We start from the raw sequence: 21,989 nt of genomic DNA, 5'->3' as shown, positions 1-21,989 counted from the left end.
TGATAAGTGGATTAAAGTTAGTTATGTTATTATTTAACCTTTCTACTAAGTGAACAAGACTTAACTGGTCTAACACCATACTAAAATTCAGCTAGGTATGGAGGACCTGATAACTAGTGTAAAAGTCCAAATAAGTAAGGAGTGACCTGATATCTAACGAGAAGTCCGGCTGGGTCTGCGAGACCTGATGTAACGCCCGCCCTCCCTGCTAACCCTAAGGGACGGGGCTACGATACTCTACGTACATATTACAGCGGAAGACTTAAAATAATTTTTCTTAGATTAATAAAACTTTTCTTTTGTTGCATACCCGAACTACACTAATATGGTTTCCATAACATGATAACAAGATAAATAGAAACATAACATCAAGTCACCCATTTAGTGTTGGTGCAACCTTAGGTCAAGGTTGACCTGGTTGACCCGACTCGAGTTGACTTGACTCGAGTTGTATTTTGATGTTTGACTTGGGAAGATTGTTGATGCAACCTTAGGTCAAGATTGACCTAGTTGAGTTGCATGTTGATGTTTGACACTCGTGGAAGAGTTGTATTCTTGATGTGAGACAAGAATAGATGGTTGGGAGATTATTGGTGCAACCCTAGGTCAAGGTTGACCTGGTTGACCTGAAAAGTCCAAGTATGGAGACTTGGCAAACGGAAAAGTCCAAGCAGGGAGCTTGGCACGCGAAAAGTCCAAGTATGGAGACTTGGCACTGGAAAAGTCCAAGTACGGAGACTTGGCACGGGGAAAAGTCCAAGCAGGTAGCTTGGCACGCGGAAAGTCCAAGTATGGAGACTTGGCACGGGGAAAGTCCAAACAGGGAGTTTGCACGGAGAAAGTCCTGGTGAGTGAAGCCAGGCGGTTGGAAAGTCCCGTGAGTGAAGCCAGGCGGTTGGAGAAAGTCCGTGAGTGAAGCCGGGGGAAAGACCTAGTGAGTGAAGCTAGGCGGTGTGGAAATCTGGTGAGTGAAGCCGGTGAAAATCCTAGTGAGTGAAGCTAGGTGAAAGGAAAGTCCCGGTGAGTAAGCCGGTGAAAGTCCCGTGAGTGAAGCCGGGAAGTGGAAAGTCCTGGGATGTTAGGCGTTGGAAATCTGGTGAGTGAAGCCGGTGAAAGTCCGTAGTGAAGGCAAGGAAAATCCAGATGGATCGGGATGATCGGACATCCGGTGTTGAGGAAAGTCCAAGTAGGTCAAAGGATTGACCGGACACTTGGAGGAGTTAGCAGGTCAAGGAGTGACCGGATGCTAGGGATGAAGTACCAATAGGTCGAGGTTGACCGGATATTGGTTTGGAAGTCTTGGGACTTGGTTTGGGCCAAACCCAAGCTCGGATCGGTCACCGGACCGATCCAGTGTCTGTTTCCTCGATCGGTCCGGTGACCGATCGATATCAACAAGCTCTGTTGATTCTTGATCGATCGGTGACCGTCGCCAACAGAGGCAAAGAGAGGCGGTGATCGGTCCACGACCGATCAGGCCATGTCTGATCGGTCGGGACCGATCAGAGACAATGTCGCTGAGAAAGCAAGGGTTGGGATCGGTCTGTGGACCGACCCAGCTGTGGCCTGATCGGTCCACAGACCGATCAGAACCCGCACAGAAGGTGGGCAGCTTTCTGTGAAGAAAGCTGATCGGTCCCCTGACCGATCCAGGCACTAGCCGTTGCGTCGCAACGGCTAGATTTCTTCTGTAGTTTCTTCGCTGTTTTCTTCGCAGGTATAAAGGGGTCGAAGGCTGCTGCTGCGCGAGAACTCTTCTTCCTTCTTGCTGTTCTAAGTGCTGCTGTGCTTGAGCTTTGTTGAGCTCGCGTGAGCTTCCGGCTGGGTTCCTGCTGTTGTAGGCGTCGCGTGAAGTTGCTGCTTCACCTCCAGTCGACAAGAAAGCAAGCAATTGGTAGAGTGCGATTGTGTTCATATTGTATTGCTTTTCTTACTGCTCTTGTACACTTTGTTTGCTGTTGCAAACGTTTGTGGCGAGGTTTCTCCACCCACAAGGAGTATATTGTATTAGCCGGTTCTCCGGGGACTCATCCACCGACGGATTGACCGGACTCGTCCACCTTACGGACACGCCGAGGAGTAGGAGCCCTAATCTCCGAACCTCGTTACATCCTCGTGTTAAGGTTTGGTTTTCTTCTCTTTCATTTCTTTGTATTTTCCGCTGCGACTAACCTAATTGTAGGAAGAAACGAGAGCGATTTGGGGCGGCTATTCACACCCCCCTCTCTAGCCGTACGAAAGAACCTAACATTTAGTACTACAATTTATGAAACCAAAGCGTAATTCTTAAAAGTTCTTAAAGCAGGTTCTTATTTGGTTGCCTAGCCACAGCCACACACATCTCCTTGCCTCTCCTGCTGCTCCTTTAGCACATCCAGCTTTTTCCTTTATCTGTGGTACAAGGAAAGTAAGCTGTGAGCACTCATGGCTCAGTAAGTTCCTTTCCTACTCACTAAAACCGAAAATCGTCACATGATCAAAGAATATCTCAACATAACATGATCTCAACTAGTCATGGCATAACATATCATACTCTTTAAGCATATCATGCAACATAACAAAATCATATCTAATCATGGCACATCATTTCTTAAAGCATAGCATGATACATAACATAATCATATCTAATCATAGCATATCATAGCTTCATCATAAGGTAGCATGGCATATCAAGCATAGCATGAAATATAACATAATCATGTCTAATCATGGCATATCATAAATCATAGCATCATCACAACATGATCATAAGGTATATGCAATATGATTTTGAAAACATGTATCCGAAAAACATGTGTATGTCTCATGATCTTTAAAACCATTTCTTCTTACATATATACTTGAACGTAATATCAACATATTCAGGGCCCCGGCTTAGTACCACATACATACATAATGTGCGCATCCTAAGTAGATCCAAGGTAGCTAGTCTTGAACCTACTAGGAAACTAGGCCCGTAGCTCGACCTAGGGGCACGTAAGGAGCCCACCCTTTACTAGGCCCGTAATTCGACCTAGGGGCGCATAAGGAGCCCACCATTTTGGTACAAGCCATTCAAAGTAAAATACATGTCATACTTATACATATCATACATCATACTAGCATGCATCACTTAGGCATACATCATATAAAAGTATGCATCACTTAGGCATACATCATGTCATAAAAGTATGCATCACTTAGGCATACATCATATAAAAGTATGCATCACTTAGGCATACATCATGTCATAAAAGTATGCATCACTTAGGCATACATCATGTCATAAAAAGTATGCATCACTTAGGCATACCTCATGTCATAAAAGCATGCATATTTTAGGCACATAGCATATCATCAAAGCATGCACATTTCTATCCACATAGCATATCATAAAAAACATGCATATTCTAAGCATATAGCATATCATCAAGCATGCATATTCTAAGCACATAACATATCATCAAAGCATGCATATTTCTAAACACATATCATATCATAAAAACATGCATATTCTAAGCATATAGCATATCATCAAGCATGCATATTCTAAGCACATAACATATCATCAAAGTATGTATATTTCTAAACACATATCATATCATAAAAAGTATAAATCACAAGCATACATATTTAAGCATAAGGGTGTATCATGTGATTATACTATCATAAGAAACATGATAACATAGTTAACTTGGGTTCTAAGCTTCCTAATCCCTTGGGTTCTTATCATGGCCGAACCCCCTTAGATCTCAATTTAGGTAGAAATAACCTCCAAGCATGTGGGACCTAAATTATCATTACATCAATTTCATAGGAAGCATTATAAGCATGATTTACTTGGTTTCTAAGTTCTCCAAGTCCCTAAACTTCATGTGGCCGAACCCTATCAGGTGTGAAACAAGGTCTCAAATGTCATGAAAGCATGAAAACCTTAAACCACATTTATAGCATTTTTTTCCAAGTAACATAGTAAGCATATTGAGCTAGTTCCTAAGTCCTTCAAGCCCTTAACATATGTCATGGTCAAACTTTTAACAAGTGTTCATTAGGGCTAAAAAAAAACAAACATACAAGCATGTGAACTTGAACTAACATCATGTATAAATTCATAATAAGACATTATACAATATGTATGGCCGAAACTTACCCTCGCCTCAATTAGGTCATTAAACAACATATTGCATGAGAACTTTGTCTTTCTACTTATCATATTTCATGTAGAGTGACATAAGCATATTTAATTTTTGTTCTAGGGTCTCTAGGGCATCTATCCCTTCATGGCCGAAACATACAATGGTCCATTTAGGTCATGGAAAAATTATACAAGCATGTGACACAATCAACACATTACCCTATTTTCATAAGAAGCACTTTTAACACATTTGGTTTCATTTCTAAGGCCTCTAGGTCTTTTAACCCTACTTGGCCGAAACTCAACAGTATATAAACTTGCTTCAAATAGCCTAAAAGCATAAGAAATCATACAAGTTTCATAGCATGTATAAAGACAAGCATAATAAACATACATGTGAATTGTGTCTTAGGCTTCCTAGGTTTCTTTCCCTTTTTCTTTTATTTTTCCTCATGGCCGAAACCTACCAATCTTTAAACTAGGTTTTAAGTGGCCTAAAGCATGAAAAACCTAAGTAAGTTTCATGGCAAAAATTACTAAGAACATCATATACAAAGTAGGTTCATAAACAAGCTAGGACCCTTGTGATCTTACATGTCATATATCATGTAACTAATTTTCTATACTCCAATTAAACATGAGAGCATTAAACAACTTTCATATCATAATATCACAGAGGTCTTGAGCATATTAGAATTTTGTTCAAGCTTTTCTAAACTATCCATCTTATCATGGCCGAAAATCTAAAATAAGAGTTCATGTATTTCTAGCAATGTTCAACATGCAATTCTTTAAGAGAACTCTATATTCTATCATACAAACATGGTTACTTAAATTTAAAGGTCTTCCTAACCCTAAGCCCTTTTCTTAGCCGAAACATATAAATGGATTTCTTTTGGTTCCAAGTAACTTTCAAGCAAGAAAACCAATAAAAGACCCTTAGTAGTTCATGGAGGGAATCTTGTACTAGTTTGGTTACACCATGTTTTCCCTAACCTCCTTAAAATATTTTTGGCCGAAATTCTAGGGTTAGGCACTCCTCTGATCAAGCATCAATTAGGTATAAAAACATGAGGAAAATCCTTCCTACATAGCATAGAAAACATATCATAAAATAAAGACTTGTTTAAACCTTCCTAGATTTGAAAACCCTTTCTATAGCCGAATTTTCTTAAATTCTTTCCTAGGTTTTCTAATCCTCATAAAATCCTAAAATCACATAAAAAAGCCTTGTACCACAGGTGAGGGGAAGCTTACATCCTTTTCGCTTGTGGATCTAAGGTATGGTGATGGAAGAAGTAGCCTCTTCTTCTAATTCCTTTCCCTTGATTCCCTTGCTAAGTCCTCCTTGTATCTTAGGCTTTCTTAGGGGAAAAACCTTGGCTTTGGGGCCGAAGATGGAGGAGAGGGAACTGATGGTTTCGGTGAGGGAGAGGAAGAATGAGAGAAAATGAGAGAAAAATAAACTTCTCTTTTCTTGCTCCCTTTTATGTTAAGGGGGAAGAGGTAGCAAAGTTGATTTTTGCTTTCCTTCTCCCTTAGCCTTTTTTTTTCTATTTCCTATTTATTTTATTTATTCATTTATTCTTACCATTCATGATGAAACAAGGGGGATTGAATCCTCTTAATTCCCTCTTTAAATTTTTGGCAAAAGCAAAGAGGAAGAGGGAGAGAAAGGGAGGAAGGCAAGTTGTCTTTCTCTTGCTCATTTCTTGTTTTCTTTTGGCTAGCTTTTACTCTTACCTTTATCATGAGTTTCCCTCCTTTGCTATCAACATCTTCTCTCTATCCCAATTGGTTTCTACTAATTAATTCTATGAAATATAATATAAGAGGTTCAAGGTTCAATCCTTGACTTCCTCTTCTTTTTATTTCATTTTATTTCTTTTTGCTTCAACTCACTTCTTATTATTTTTCTAAGGCAAAATCCCATATTCATATGTTTATCTTAAAAGCTTAGTGGGTGTTACACCTGACAACTAACTGAAGTCTAGAAAGACCTGGTGGACCTTGAGAGAGTCAAGCAATTCTGCGTAGTAAGTAAGGTAAGTCACTAAAGGAGAGAGTTCTAGTCAGGACAAGTCCCATTTAAGGACTTTAGGCGCAAGTCTAGTTTAAGTCCATTTTAGATCCCTAAACTGAGATTGTAACTAGATCCTTGTCTCGAGAAGACAGGGTCTAATTAATAATACTATTTTATTATTATGTTAACTCCATTTTATAAGTTATACTTTATTTTTAGGCTAACATATTTTTACAGTAGTTAAAGAGAAAAATCAACCTTGGTAAATAGTGCTCAAGGCACATCATGGTCGATTGGAGGTGCCCTGGGCAGTGGCTTGAAGGCGCCTCCTATGCGCGTGAGGCGCCTTGAATAATGGTCGAAGACTCCACATGAGAGGGTGTAAAGCGCCTTGCATGTCTTTGGAGGCGCCTTAAGCTTAGTGCTGGAAGCACCTTGGAAGAGCATTGAAGGCACCCTCCAAAAGATAAAAAATCGAAGGTTGCGGAGCTTATCATGACCGAGGTTTATGGGATAAACTTTGCTCTTGGAGGCACCCTGGACGAGGCTTGGAGGTGCCCTAAACAACCTATAAAAGAAGGGTTTGGCCAAGCTTTCAATACAACTCAATTACAACTTCAATACATAACCCTTCGAGTTTCCGGCTGCTCCAACTTCAAAAGTGTTGGATAATGAAAGTTTAATTCTGTACTTAATTAATGCATAAAGGAAAGTATAACATGTTACACTTGTCCTAGTTTTTCTATTGTACTCGTTTCCCTCTTCTAGCGGTTCTGGAAGAGGATTATAGTGGATTGTCTATCGATACAGTCTGAGGGATTGTGGATCTTAGAGTAGAAGTAGCCGAAGGCTCCAAACCAAGTAATTGATCGAGTTCTTATTTCTTTTTTGTTTATGTTTCTATCTTTTCCATTGTGTACTCATTTTTATAAAACCAAAAAATAAAGTTTTTAAAACCATGTGATTCACCCCCCATCCTCCACCTCTCACGTGCGCTATGATCCTACAAGTGATATCAGAATCCTGTAAGCTCTGAATTAGTGCAACCACCAATAAAGTAGGAGTTTAATTATTTTTTCTTTTACGCTTTAATTTTTTTGGATTTTAGTTTTTTGAATCTATTTGAATTGGTATAATTACCTTTTCAAATAAATCCTTTTTCATTTTGGTTTTGCTCAAGTTGGTGCAACACCACTTGAGGTTTTTGTCTTATTCTTTCTACCACACTACTTACCTCAAAACCAAGTCTTGGTATCTATTTAGCCTTTTCTATTTTAGCAATCACATGGCCCACATCGAAGAATATAGTACCACTCGTCGCTAGGGATATAAATGAACAAAGCATTCGTGGACAAGCTTGGTGTTCGGTTTTGTAAGAACTTGTTTATGTTCATTCAATATACATAAGATTAATTAAACAAACAAGTTTGAACAGCTTGTTAAGCTAAACAAACAAACTTGAACACATATTTGTTCAGCACGTTAACGTTCGTGAACAACGTTCACAAACCATATTCATTAATAAAACTCTTTTCAATATGCTAAATAAATAATAAAATAAAATAAAATAAAAAAATAAATTTAAATTATCAAGCTCAATAACCAATCAAACAACTAAAAGTTTCAAATACTCAAACAAGCTTGAATTAAGAGCTTGATAACATCTAAATGAACCAAGCTTGAACCGGTTGGAGGATCGGTGGCCGGCTTGAAGGGGGGTTGGATAGCTAGGCCACCCCCAAATCGTTTTCTTCTCTACAAAAGGTTAGTGCGTAGCGGAAATACAAAAACTAAAGCAATTAGAAACAAATAAGAATACAAACGCTAACACGCTCGATGTAACGTGGTTCGGAGATGATGCTCCTACTCCACGACGTGTCCTTGAGGTGGACGAGCCCTTGATCCTTCGGTGGATCAGTCCCCGACAATCTCCGGCTAGAGCTTCTCCTTCTCGGTGGAGCAAACCTCTCACAAGATGATCTCTTTCTCTTTACAAGATGGAGTTTAGATTGGGAGGAAGAGAAGTGATCTTGGAAGCTTTGGGCAAGACTAAGAAGGTTTACAATTAGCACCAGTAGCCCTCTTCAAGCCCCAATGCTCTCCTTAAATAAGAGGAGAGAGTTGATAAAAAATCAACTCAAACCCCGACACCAGTCGACTGGTCCAAGCATCAGTCGACTGGTGTGCCGTTGGACCCAACCAACGGCTCTTTACAAAAAGCCAAATTCTCCCAACGACTATGTACCAATCGACTAGTCCCCGTAGCCGACAAGCACAGAAGCATTCTGTGCATTCTGTGAATTTGGATTAGTCGACTGGTCTCATGACCAGTCGACTGGTCCCAGGACATTCACTCCTCTCATCCTTTCCGGAGTCGCCTTTGAAGCCCTTTTCCTCGGCCTTCGCCCATCAGATGCACTCAAGCCCGTGGCTCCTCTCCGTGTCATCCTTCTCGTTGCCTTGAAGTCCGCTTCCCTCGGCTCCACTCCATTGCTCCTCATCCGGCGGTCCCTCGGATATCTTTCCACACCATCCTTCACCGACTCAAGGATCCGAACCCTTGGATGAGTTTCCCACACTTGGCCGCACCAAGTTCTCATGTGTTTCACAAAGTCCTGCAAGACTCAAACACATATCAAATACATATGAAAGCCTAACTTAAACTCTTTGACACACACATCAAAACCTAGGTCGATTGTACCAACAATTTCCCCCTTTTTTATGTGTGACAATATGTTTAAGTTAGGCATAAATAACAACTTTGAAAATTTGAAGCAATATGTAAACATGAAGCATAAAACCCAAACTCCCCCTTAACACATGCTCTCAACCTTAATTTTCAAAGATTTGCACACAAGTAAACCAAGTAGGTTACTAACTTAACCTTCCCTTTTCTCCCCCTTTGACACCATCAAAAATATTGTACCAGACACGTACACATACTATGGTATCAATTCCAACCAATTTTGGACCAAAAACTTGATTTCAGAAACCCTCAGAGTGCTGGAAGGCTGGTACCAGTCGACTGGTACCTGTCACAGTCGACTGGTACATGCTGAACCCAAATTTCAGCCTTCTGAGGCCAACTTCAGAAATGCATAAAAAAATTCCAAAAAATTCGAGAAATCATGAAATTTTGACAGCATATTTCTTAATATGTTCTTTAACAAGGAAAAATATATTTTCATGAAAAGTCAAAGTATTTTTTAAATGTTGACCAAATCTCAAAAATCTCAAAATCATGAAAGTTTGTATCAAGTTTAATCTTAGTTTTGCAATCATATGTTTCAACATAGCTATTCCATAGTAAATAAAACATATAATTGTTTTTAAAACATTTAAAATATCCAACTATGATCTATGGGCAAGATGCCCATTAATTAAACATTTGTTTTCCCCATAGTTGGTCTATGATCACTAAAAATTGATACATCACATAACTCATCAAAATACCATAAGCATATGTGAATTATTTGTATGATCATAATATCTCACATTTATGGTTAGAAAAGAAGACAAGTCATTGTGAGATAAAGGTAACATCCACTTAGCCCTCTTAATCATAAATCTCTATCAAGGCTAATTGCTCCCCCTTAAGGTTTCAAGTCAACCATTTTTCAAATATTTGAGTTATGATTTCATTGGTTGACTAAACCCAAAATCCTCTAACCCTTGAGGATTGATTTTGGCACCCAATAGAAATTATTTCTAATTGGGTTAATCAAATATTCCTTGGGAATCCATTTTCTATCTATGATCTTGATTTTTTATTGCCCCTAGCAAGTAAACAATGATAGGTCTTTTCATTATTTGGTTCATTGTATCCTATCCCATTTTTCTTAAAACTTGCCCTTTGGCTCCCAATGATCATGTTTAGGGTTTTACAACCAATTTCAAATTTCCTAAGGGCATTGGTAATGTATTCTACCTTTTCCCTTAATTTCCTATTTTCTTCTTCTAAACATGAATCATTATAAGAAGCATGCATATTGTTGTCCTTAGAACACATGGATTCTAATTTTTCTTCAAGCATGCTAATATCATGTTTCAAAGACTTGTTCTTCCTTTTTGCCTTGAACAAGTCATCATTTGTGCTTGAAATAATTTTAATTAAAATATGAGGAGGAAGACTATGTACCTCACTTACCGAGAAGTCCGAATCCGAAGTTTGACCTCCCCCTTCACTTGAGCTCCCTTCTTCGTCTTCACTTGAACTCCTTCCTTCTTCTTGTTCGGATGAGGTAGAAGCTACATCATCAATTCCCATTAGAGCAAAATTTACTACATGGTGCTCCTCTTCCTCCGATGATGATGGATCATCCCATGTAGCCTTTAAAATTTTGACTTTCTTCCCCTTTTCTTTTGTCTTTTTCTTTTCTTCCTTCTTCTTCAATAGGGGGCATTCATCTCTTATGTGTCCCTCTCCTTGGCAATTGTAGCAAATGATCTTTCTTGTCCTACTTTTGCTTCTTGAGCTTTTCCTAGCATGAGATTTGTTAGATGAAATTTTTTTAAAAGCTCTTCTCATTTTGCTTACCATATACGCCTCTTGGTCGCTATCCATTGAGGCGCTTGATTCTTCGGAGTCGGAGGATGGTGGGGATGAAGACTTTTTCTTCTTACCCTTTCCCTTGTTTGCCACAAGGGCTACTCCTCTTGATCTATTTGCTTCTCCTTCTAAACCTTCAACCCTTGTTTCGTGAAGCTCCATTGTTGAGAAGAATTCATCTAGAGAGCTCTTCTCTAGATCCTTTGAAATGTAGAATGAATCTACAATGGAACTCCATGTCGAGTTTCTTGGGAAAGCATTGATGGCTTTCATTATGATGTCTCAGTTGGAGAGTTTCTCACCTACACTTGTTAGTCCACTTAAAATTTCTTTAATTTTAGCATGAAGTGTAGATACCTTATCTCCCTTCTCAAGCTTTACATTGTTGAGTTGAGTTCGGAGAAGATCTCTTCTTGCCAATTTAGCCTCCGATGTGCCTTCATGAAGCTCCACTAGCTTTTCCCATAACTCCTTGGCGCTTGAGTAGGTTCTCACCCTTGTTACTTCTTGTTGGGGAATAACATTTAGTAGATGATGGATGACTTTCGAATTCGCTAAATGTTCTTCTCTTTGCTTCTTGCTCCACCTTGTTTTCTCAAGTATCTTATTGTCTTGATCCCTAGGCACTTCGAAATCATTTTCCATGATTAGCATAATATCAAAATCGGTTTCGAAGAATACCTCCATTCTCTTCTAATACCAAGAGAAGTCCCCTTCGAATTTGGGTGGATGAATGTTTGAGCCGGCCATTTGATGATGTTGTTGTTCTTGGCGATTAGTCCGTTGAAGAGCGTCCTTGCTCTGATACCAATTGTTGGAGGATCGGTGGCCGGCTTGAAGGGGGGTTGGATAGCTAAGCCACCCCCAAATCATTTTCTTCTCTACAAAAAGTTAGTGCGTAGCGGAAATACAAAAACTAAAGAAATTAGAAACAAATAAGAATACAAACGCTAACACGCTCGATGTAACATGGTTCGGAGATGATGCTCCTACTCCATGACGTGCCCTTGAGGTGGGCGAGCCCTTGATCCTTCGGTGGATCAATCCCCGGCAATCTCCGGCTAGAGCTTCTCCTTCTCGGTGGAGCAAACCTCTCACAAGATGATCTCTTCCTCTTTACAAGATGGAGTTTAGATTGGGAGGAAGAGAAGTGATCTTGGAAGCTTTGGGCAAGACTAAGAAGGTTTACAATTAGCACCAGTAACCCTCTTCAATCCCCAAAGCTCTCCTAAAATAAGAGGAGAGAGTTGATAAAAAATCAACCCAAACCCCGACACCAGTCGACTGGTCCAAGCATCAGTCGACTGGTGTGCCGTTGGACCCAGCCAACGACTCTTTACAGAAAGCCAAATTCTCCCAACGGCTATGTACCAGTCGACTGGTCTCAGGACTAGTCGACTGTCCCCGTAGCCGACAAGCACAGAAGCATTCTGTGCATTTTGTGAATTGGATCAATCGACTGGTCCCATGACTAGTCGACTGGTCATAGAACGTTCACTCCTCTCATCCTTTCCGGAGTCGCCTTTGAAGCCCTCTTCCTCGGCCTTCGTCCCTCAGATGCACTCGAGCCCGCGGCTCCTCTCCGTGTCATCCTTCACGTTGCCTTGAAGTCCGCTTCCCTCGGCTCCACTCCATTGCTCCTCGTCCGGCGGTCCCTCGGATGTCTTTCCACACCATCCTTCACCGACTCAAGGATCCGAGCCCTTGGATGAGTTTCCCACACTTGGCCGCACCAAGTTCTCATGTGTTTCACAAAGTCCTGCAAGACTCAAACACATATCAAATACATATGAAAGCCTAACTTAAACTCTTTGACACACACATCAAAACCTAGGTCGATTGCACCAACAGAACCAAGCTCAAGTCAAGCTTGAATCAAGCTTAAGTCGTGATTTACCTCCTCCGTGTTGGCCCTTGGACGGGTTGGCGGGGGGCGCTGGGGGCGAGCGTATTCGCCTTTTGCTGCAATTGAATCAAGCTCAAGTCAAGCTTGAATTGAGAGTTTGATAACATCTAAACGAATCAAACTCAAGCCAAGCTTCAAACAAGCTCAAACTCATAAAAAATAAACCAAGCCAAGCTTGAACACTCATTGCAAAAGCTTGGTTCATTTTAAGCTTAGCTCGGCTCGGCTTGGTTACCTTATCAAACAAGCTTGAACACCCCAAAGCTCGGTTCAGCTCGACTTGTTTACAACTTTACTCATCGCCCGCTGTTCAACAAAGATGACTTCTCTTACTGGAAGAAGCGGATTGAGGTATACTTCAAGACCGACATCGACCAATGGTTCACTATCCGACGAGGATACAAGGCATCAATGGATCAAGTTACAAAAATACCCCTCGACTTGGAAAATTGGAATCTTGAGATGAAAAAAAGGCATAAATCAAGTTCAAAGCTGTTAACACCCTTCAGTACGAACTCACAAAAGAAGAACTGAACTGCATCAGCCCACACGAAAACGCAAAGGAACTGTGGGATAAACTCATCGAATTGTACGAAGGAACGATAGGTCCGCAGGACCTGGTCTTGGAGTAGGAGTTGTCGAAAGCTTCTAATCAAGTAAAACTGACCGTGCCTTTTTCCATTTTCGTGTTTAATTTTTCGCAGCACTTACTTTGATTTCAAAATAAAAAAGTTTTTAAAACCGCGTGATTCACCCCTCCCCCTCTCACGTGCATCTCGATCTAACAAGTGGTATCATAGCCCGGACAGCCAGAAGGTCTAACCGCCGACTGTACACAAGAACTATAGTTTAATTGAGTCATATGAGTAAAATATAGACCTCGAACAACTGAAGTGGGGGTTCCCATATTCGAATCAAGAGGACCATACACCAGATAGGAAGTCCTAGTTGTGGCTAGGCAAGAAAATCCTAGTAGGTCGGGTGGACCGATGGGCAAAAGACCTGGTGGGTCGAGGATCAGACGTGGAAAATCTGTAATCCTTCGTTTGAGGGGAGGATTGTTGAGTTGTAAGGTTGCAAACAAAGTCACATATTAAAAATATATAGGAAAGATCATAGATTTATAAGTGAAAGATATCTTCATTGGTATGAAACATTTTGGATAGAGCACAAAAATAGAACCATGAGGGCTTAGACCCAAAGTGGATAATATCATGAAACTTGAACAACTAACACATATGTATTTGACTCGTTAATGTTCTTGAACTATGTTTATTAATAAAACTCTTATAAACATGTTAAATAAATAAATAATTCAAAATGAACAAATAAATTTACAATATCAACTCAATAATCAATCAAAAAAGTAAAAATTTTAAACAATAAAATAAGTTTGAATTTATAGTTCGATAACATTTAAACAAATTAAACTTAAGCCAAGCATGAGACAAGTTCAAACTTATAAAAGAAACTAAGTCAAGTTTAAACAATCATTTCAATAGCTTGGTTCATTTTAGACATAGTTTGACTCAGTTACCTTATCAAATAAGCTTGAACACTTCAAAACTTAGCTAGGCTTGACTTATTTACAACTATATCTATACTTAGTAATCCAACAAGAGATGTTATCAATCAGGTTACGAGAACAGTCTCCCATGGGAGCATCTCTCTTGCACTCCAACCCCTTTTGGCTACTTTGTTTCATCAACTATGTGGACTCTCCTTGAAACAATATCTTTATAAGTAGGTGTGTGTTGAGTAAGGGAATAGAAGGAAGCTATAAAGGTAGAAGTAGTCGGCCGGATCAAATCTAATACAGTGAGGAGAGGAAATCATGTATCATCACTCTACCTCTCAATTTTCTATCTTCAACATGTTGAGCCTAGTGGGTGCCAAAAGATGTCTCATACCTAAGGTGATGACCGTCACTTTGTACTTTAGATTGACTTCTGAATGTCTACAATATGCTGAGAACACAAAATGTCAGAGTATATCCCTGACATGAAGTGACAGCCGCCTCCCATGTATAAAGTTGTCCTCTGTCCATAAAGTAGAAAGGTTGTTAGCACATATGGTTGTATACAAGGAACTTGGTTTTAACTCTATATAAAATGGAAGAAGCTCATTAAAGGGGGATTGACTGATCAATTAGTTGAACAAATTAGACAAGAGTGTTGTGAGGACTGAGGGTCAAGGCAGTGGTTTGACTTCCTCTTCCTCCTCTTCTCTTCTGTCTTTCTTTGTTTTTTAACTCAAGCCCTCTCTCCAACTGGAAGCACTTTACCTCACAACTTGCTCAAGCCTTTCTCCAAGTGGAAGGCACTCTGGCTCAAAGCTTGTTAAAGTCCTCCCAACGGAATGCACTCTATTTGGCAGCTTGTCAAAACCTTTCCCCTGCAGAACGAATTTCTTTTCTAGTACAAGCCCCCCTCTCCAGGGAGGCGACTTTTTTCTTTAGCATTGTGCTGACTTAAGTATCGGAGGGGTAAAGCCGACAATGCCAACCCCCTCTCACTGGTGTTAACTTTGAAGTTAGATAAGCAGCTTGGGCGTACAAGGTCACGAGCAGAGTTACACAAAAGCAACAGGCCACAAAAGGTTGGAGATTTTACAGAGGTGAATCTAAGTCCGCTTAGCGAACTTAGATTTAAGAAGTGCAATTAGAAAATTGATACTCAAGATTCAAAGAGAATGATGATTCAAGACCCAAAGAAAAAAAAACACAAAAGAAGACGAAACAAAAGGAGAAAAAAAATCACAGTTTGAAGTAGGGATTAAGGAATCATTAATCAATTTCATTTTATATAAATAAAATTATTCTTTTGTTAAGAATCTCATGGTATTTATGCATCTCGTAGATTGAGATAAAAGATCTAATAGCATCTATATTTTATGAATAGATTATGATGAAAGATGTAAAATAATCTTAAAGCACTTAGTAATATTGCTAAACATCCAATGCTAAATACACTGAAAATCCAATGCTTGAACAAAAACACTTGTAATCAAGCACATTTTATCTCAAGTGTAAAAGGAAACACTAAATGTCTTTGAAAGCACTTATAGGTAATATCTCTTTCGCATTAGAGCTAAGATTTATACCCATAGGAGTTGTAGAGGTTTCATCCCCAATTGATAGAGTTTTACTTCATTATCTCATTCAAAAGATTGAATAGTTGAATTTGTGAGTTACACATTGACAGTATCATTTGAAGGCTAGAAAACGGCAACAAAAGAAAACACACAACCAATGTTAAATGGGAACATAACTATGATGAAACTGCATAGACCAGTAGACATCGTTAAGGGATCAAGAAGTCCCCCACCACTTCATTTGCCCCATATCGCTTCAAATCGCCAGCATCGAGAGTTGGCTTTTAGTCAACCGGAGTCTCATCTGCCCCATCACCAAGCCGCCGCTTCTTGCGGACCAGGCCCTGCACATCCCCAACCACACCCTCTGCTGCCTCATCCAATCCTGGTTCAATGCTGCCGACGATAGGTGCTCCTGTTGGCTGGCTCAGCTTCTTCTGGAGACTGCTAGAAGCAACAGCATGGCTAGTTTGAAGGGGTTGTTTATCTGGAGCGGTGTCTAGCATCTCCTTGTCAACTCCTTTTTCAGCCAAAGGAGCTTCTAGATCTGTCTTCTTCCTTGAGCCTAACAAAAGCTAAACATGTGGGGAATTCATTAATTTAATCAGCCACATATGAAAATTACAATTAATGGGGAAAAAAACTTTCATGGATTTGTCCAATTGCAATAATCTAGTTTAGTTAGGTTTATGAGGTATTGAACATGTGGGTTTGGCCTTGCTTGGGCATTTAAGCTAGATTAGTTTAGAAATTTGTCTTCAGACGTGCTCTGCAATTGTATGGTAACCATTTTTTTTTTCAATTGCAATAAGTGAGCATTTTCGACCATGACAAAAATTTGTACAATAACAAATAAGCATGATCAAAGTTCATCTTACCATTAGTAGACAATATAAAACAATATGTTGACAGAAGATTTATATTATGCCAAAACAATTCAACCTTCCCTAATACAAATCTTGGAAAATCACATGAATGTCAATTGGAAATTGAGAGAAACCAAGAATAGAACTTTTTTAAACTTGCAGATGTTTCTAGCGTGTCCAATCCATTCAAATCGTATGAACATGGAACTAAAAACACAATAAATTCTTGAAGAACACTCTTGTCCTAAGAGTATAAACTATTTAGAAGAAAATTGAAGGGACTTGGTGGGCAACAGAACTAAATCTTTTGTTCCGAAGGTTGTCAGAAGTATAGCATTTCTCTGAGTCTGTAGCTAGCTGTTCGTGTCAAACCATTAAGCAAACCTACTATATCAGTGTGTGTGTGTGTGTGTGTGTGTTTGCGAGTTTCATACCAGAGGAGATAGTTTATTTGAATGTTTCATGATGTTCAATGAAAATATTCCTATACAAACAATGGTACAGGCACATAATATGATGAAACAAGTACCTGGGCGTACTCTTTCGCCTGACATGAGGCTTCTTCTGTGATAGGAGGTGCAATTTCTAATTCTATCTCGAGATCACTGTCATCATCCTGCAACATGAAGCAAGTACTATCAATCTGATTGAATTGTAATTCAACCATTTTTATAAAATTGTATACACAAGAACAGAATATGGACACAAAGTAGCCAACCAAAGGTTCAGCTCCTTCTTCTATCTTATCAAGCAATGGGTGACGGTAGGCCAAATGCCTCCACAGCATTTGGTACTCTCGGGCATTCGTAATTCCAGTTGCAGTATTCTCAACAAGCGCATTCCAGTCTATCTTAACATCAGCAGCCGCAGAAACCTCTTGTAATAGAGTAAGAACCGTTGATACGCTGTACCTGCAAGAGTTTGAAAATTGCGCGTTCATGATTTTCCTCTAAATAACCGCCACAAAATTCACATACAAATTCTCAAGAAATGACCCAGGTTTTGGATACCCTAAAATTGTAAACAAACACATTGAGATTCTTGCAGATTGCGAGAAAAATGCATTAAGTTACTACCAGAATATTGTAGCTCCAGAAAAAAAAAAAGAAAGTTTCCGATAGCAACAACTCAGCAAAAATCTCAACGAATAAACCCTAACCCCTAAACTAAACCCCAAACCCGATTTCGAAATTCAGCAAAATGACAAAAGAATCTGCTTCCGATTAAAGACGCAGCCAGTCGAGAAAGAAAGAAAGAAAAGAAAGCACCAGCCAGCGACCCGGAGGGATTGAGAAGGGAATAAGAAAGAACCTTTGCGAGAGAATAAAGATATCTTGCTGGTTGATGGTGACCTTCTTCATCGCTGGAAAGGTTACCGAACCAACCCAAAACCGAGGGAGGAAGGAGGGCCCTTTACAGAGTAACCACTTAGAAGAGCGCGAGTAGTTGGGAAAATGGAGGGCCGCGGTGGTGCTAATGCAGCCTCCGGCGGCGGGGCACCGTCTATTCCGTGGAGGATTGAACGGAGAAAGGAGGGGCCGGCGAGAAGGCAAGAGCAGGCCACGGGAATTGGAGTGGGACTGCGTCAAGACCCGGCGCTTGCTTGAAAGAAACAAGTGGAGGGGAGGAGCCGAAGCCACTGCAACCGCCTTCCGTGTCGCAGGGAGGAGGAAGAATAATCCGCCCACTGAGTTAGATTTATAACGATAGGAGATGTAGAGGTTTCATCCCAATTTATAAAGGTTTACTTCGTTACCTCCTCATTTAAATACGATTGATTTAGTTGAATTTGTGAGTTGCACATTGACAGTATCATTTGAAAGCTACGAAAACAGCAACAAAAGAAATTACACAACCAATGCTGAAACTGCATAGACAAGTAGAGATCATTTAGAGACCTACAGTTTAACTGATTTGGAGTGTTGGGTTTTGAAGTATTACCAGATACAGTTTTGGCAGATTTCCTTGTACTGTTATCCAGTTGAATCCAGCAACGGGAAGACAAGATGGCCTGTGGCAGGAGAACGGACCTCCCTGCGCGGGTTCTGACCTCGGCGGCGAAGAGGGCGAGGAGTACGGCCCTAAACCCGGAGAGGGAGGGAGAGTTGGCAGCGCCGGTGGCGGAGGAGGAGGAGATGACGCGGGCCGAGAGAAAGGGCGATAGGCAGAGGTCGGGGGTTAGAGGATTGGAATGTGTCGTAGGCCAGTTGCAGAGAGGGTTGCCACCGGATCCGGAGGATGGAGAGGCAAGGGCCTGAGGAAATGGCGCCGGCATCGGCTGGTGATTCAACAAGGGAGCGAGAGGGGCGGTGAGATTCAGCGAGGGAGGCGAGGCGAGGCTCGGCGAGGAGAGGAGGGATGCAAGGTCGAGGATCCGGGAGCGAGCCATGAGTGAGCCACGTTCGCCCCTGATGCGCCGACGATGTGTTTCTCGTCAGGATCGGATCCGGCGACGAAGATGGATGAGGCATTGGAGGAGGAGGAGGAGGAGGAGGAGGAGGGCGAGTCGGCGGCAGTAGGCATTGGAGAGGTGGGGCAGGTGGGCGATTTCGTCGGCCCCTCTTTTGTTCCCTTTATATATGGGAACGGGTATTGGAAGCACGTGACTCGTAATTATCAATTGTGTTGATTTACACTTTTATCCTATTTCCCTCATTTTTATATCTAATTTTTCTTTTAAATTTTAAATTAATCTATGCATGATGTAGTAGCTAACACAACATATAAATCATATTTAACCTATTTAAACAAATTTAAGTGACTATTAGGATGATAAATAAAAAAGAATATTGATGAATGAATTTAATATTTAGTTTAGTAAAAGTTGAATATACATAAAATTAATTAAATGAATAAGTTTGAATAATTTCTTTAATTAAATAAATAATCTTGAATATATATACGTGTTCAATTCGTTAACATTCATGAATAATATTAGTAAACAATATTCATGAACAATATTCGTGAACAATATTCATGAATCAAATTCATTAATAAAACTATTATCAACTTGCTAAATAAATAAAAAAACTTTCAAAATAAACAAATAAACTTTTATTATCAAACTCAATAATTAATATCAAACAAACAAGTTTAAATGTAAAAATTTCAAATAATCAAATAAACTTGAATTGAGAGCTCAATAATATCTAAATGAACCAAACTCAAACTAAACTTAAACCAAGCTCAAGCAAGCTCATTAAAAAAAACCAAACCAAGATTGAACCATTATTTTAACGGCTTGGTTTAGGCTTGGCTCAGCTTGGCTTAGTTTGGTTACCCTATCAATTAAGCTTGAACACCATAAAGTTTGACTCGGTTTGGCTTGTTTATAGCCCTAGCTGCTATTATACAAATTCAGTCATATTCACCTATCATTCACATTGTAATAGTTACAAAAGAAAAACTGTTGTAATACAGAATCAACATGCTCACATAATATTCACATTGTAGTAGCTATAAAATCGTAAATATTGCAACATGTGTAGTTGTTGGTGCAATTGATACCAATAGTCAAACCTAAGTTTTAATGAATAATCAGTGGATTAAAGTTAGTTATATTATGATTTAACCTTTCTACCAAGTGAGCAGGACTTAACTGGTCTGACACCATGCTAAAATTTAGCTAGATATGGAGGACCTGATAGCTAGTGTAAAAGTTCAAATAGGTTAAGGAGTGACCCGATATCTAGCGAGAAGTCTGGCTGGGTCTGCAGGACCTGACAACTAACTGAAGTCCAGTTGGGTCTGCGGACCTGACAACTGGCAGAATGACCTTGTGGACCTTAAGAGAGTCAATCAATTCTGCGTGGTAAGTAAGGAAAGTCACTAAAGGAGAGAGTTCTAGTGAGGACAAGTCTCATTTAAGGACTTTAGGCGCAATCTAGTTTAGGTCCATTTTAGATCCCTAAACTGAGACCGTAACTAGATCCTTGTCTCGAGAAGATAGGATCTAATTAATAATACTATTTTATTATTATGTTAACTCTATTTTATAGGTTATACTTTATTTTTAGACTAACATATTTTTACAGGAGTTAAAGAGAAAAATCAGCCTTGGTGAACAGTGCTCAAGGCACATCATGGTCGATTGGAGGTGCCCTAGACAGTGGCTTGGAGGCGCCTCCTGTGCACGTGAGGTGCCTCGGATGCTGGCCACATGAGAGGGTGAGAAAGTGTCTTGCATGTCGCTGGAAGTGCCTTGGAAGAGCATTGAAGGCGCCCTCCAAAAGATAAAAAATCGAAGATTGCGAAGCTTATCATGACTGAGGTTTATGGGATAAAGTTTGCTCTTGGAGGCACCCTGGACGAGGCTTGGAGGTGCCCTAAACAACCTATAAAGAAGGGTTCGGCCAAGGTTTAAATACAACTCAATTACAACTTCAATACACAACCCTTCGAGTTTCTGGCTGCTCCAACTTCGTCCGTCCGCTGTGCTATGGCGCTACTGTGCCCGACTACTGCTGAGAAGTTGTCGAACACCGAGCTCAATCTAATCATCTTCAAAAGTGTTGGGTAATGAAAGTTTAATTTTGTACTTAATTAATGCATAAAGGAAAGTATAACATGTTACACTTGTCCTAGTTTTTCTATTGTACTCGTTTCACTCTTCCGGCGGTTCTAGAAGAGGATTATAGTGGATTGTCCATCGATACAGTCTGAAGAATTGTGGGTCTTGGAGTAGAAGTAGCTGAAGGCTCCAAACCAAGTAATTGATCGATTTCTTATTTCTTTTTTGTTTCTGTTTCTATCTTTTCCGTTGTGTACTCATTTTTGTAAAACCAAAAAATAGAGTTTTTAAAACCATGTGATTCACCCCCCCACCTTCCACCTCTCACGTGCGCTATGATCCTACAAATGGTATCAGAATGCTGTAAGCTCTGAATTAGTGCAATCGCCAATCAAGCAGGAGTTTAATTATTTTTTCCTTTTACACTTTATTTTTTTTGGATTTTAGTTTTTTGAATCTGTTTGAATTGGTATAATTACCTTTTCAAATAAATCCTTTTCCATTTCGGTTTTGCTCAAGTTGGTGCAACACCACTTGAAGTTTTTGTCTTATTCTTTCTACCAAACTACTTACCTCAAGACCAAGTCTTGGTATCTGTTTAGCCTTTACTATTTCAGCAATCACATGGCCCACATCGAAGAATACAGTACCACTCGTCGCCCGTTGTTCAACAAAGATGACTTCTCTTATTGGAAGAAGTGGATGGAGGTATACCTCAAGACCGACATCGACCAAGGGTTCACTATTCGACGAGGATACAAGGCGTCAATGGATGAAGTTACAAAAATACCCCTCGACCAGGAAAATTAGAACCTTGAGATGAAAAAAAGGCACAAATCGAGTTCAAAGTTGTTAACACTCTTCAGTGCGAACTCACAAAAGAAGAACTGAACTACATCGACCCACATGAGAATGCAAAGGAACTATG

General features: G+C 40.0%; 1 protein-coding gene across 2 annotated transcripts; it reads right to left on the bottom strand.

The window, feature by feature from the left end:
• Window positions 1-15,743: 15,743 nt before the first annotated feature.
• LOC122053503 lies at window positions 15,744-19,085 on the bottom strand. Of its 2 annotated transcripts, XM_042615557.1 has the most exons (5): window positions 18,493-19,085; window positions 17,863-18,418; window positions 17,270-17,462; window positions 17,081-17,167; window positions 15,744-16,260 (listed from the first exon to the last, which is right to left on the bottom strand). In XM_042615557.1, the coding sequence occupies exons 2-5, from the start codon at window positions 17,910-17,912 to the stop codon at window positions 15,970-15,972; spliced, it is 621 nt and encodes a 206-aa protein (XP_042471491.1). In that variant the 5' UTR covers window positions 17,913-18,418; window positions 18,493-19,085; the 3' UTR covers window positions 15,744-15,969. The 2 variants fall into 2 exon arrangements, with proteins under 2 accessions (XP_042471491.1, XP_042471492.1); XM_042615558.1 differs by lacking the exons at window positions 15,744-16,260; window positions 17,081-17,167; window positions 17,863-18,418 and having other exon boundaries at window positions 17,327-17,462.
• Window positions 19,086-21,989: the final 2,904 nt, after the last annotated feature.

Source organism: Zingiber officinale, chromosome 3A (assembly GCF_018446385.1).
Source record: "Zingiber officinale cultivar Zhangliang chromosome 3A, Zo_v1.1, whole genome shotgun sequence".
Taxonomy (NCBI): domain Eukaryota; kingdom Viridiplantae; phylum Streptophyta; class Magnoliopsida; order Zingiberales; family Zingiberaceae; genus Zingiber; species Zingiber officinale.
Note: the sequence above shows the minus strand (reverse complement) of the source record. Positions and strands in the feature narration are given on the sequence as shown.

Excerpts from the sequence above, each read along its gene's own strand:
- LOC122053503 (XM_042615557.1), bottom strand. The coding sequence starts at position 17,912 with ATGAAGAAGGTCACCATCAACCAGCAAGATATCTTTATTCTCTCGCAA. Across the intron at positions 17,463-17,862 it reads ATCTTTATTCTCTCGCAAAG|GTACAGCGTATCAACGGTTC; the intron begins GTTCTTTCTTAT and ends AAACTCTTGCAG. Across the intron at positions 16,261-17,080 it reads AGGCGAAAGAGTACGCCCAG|CTTTTGTTAGGCTCAAGGAA; the intron begins GTACTTGTTTCA and ends CCACATGTTTAG.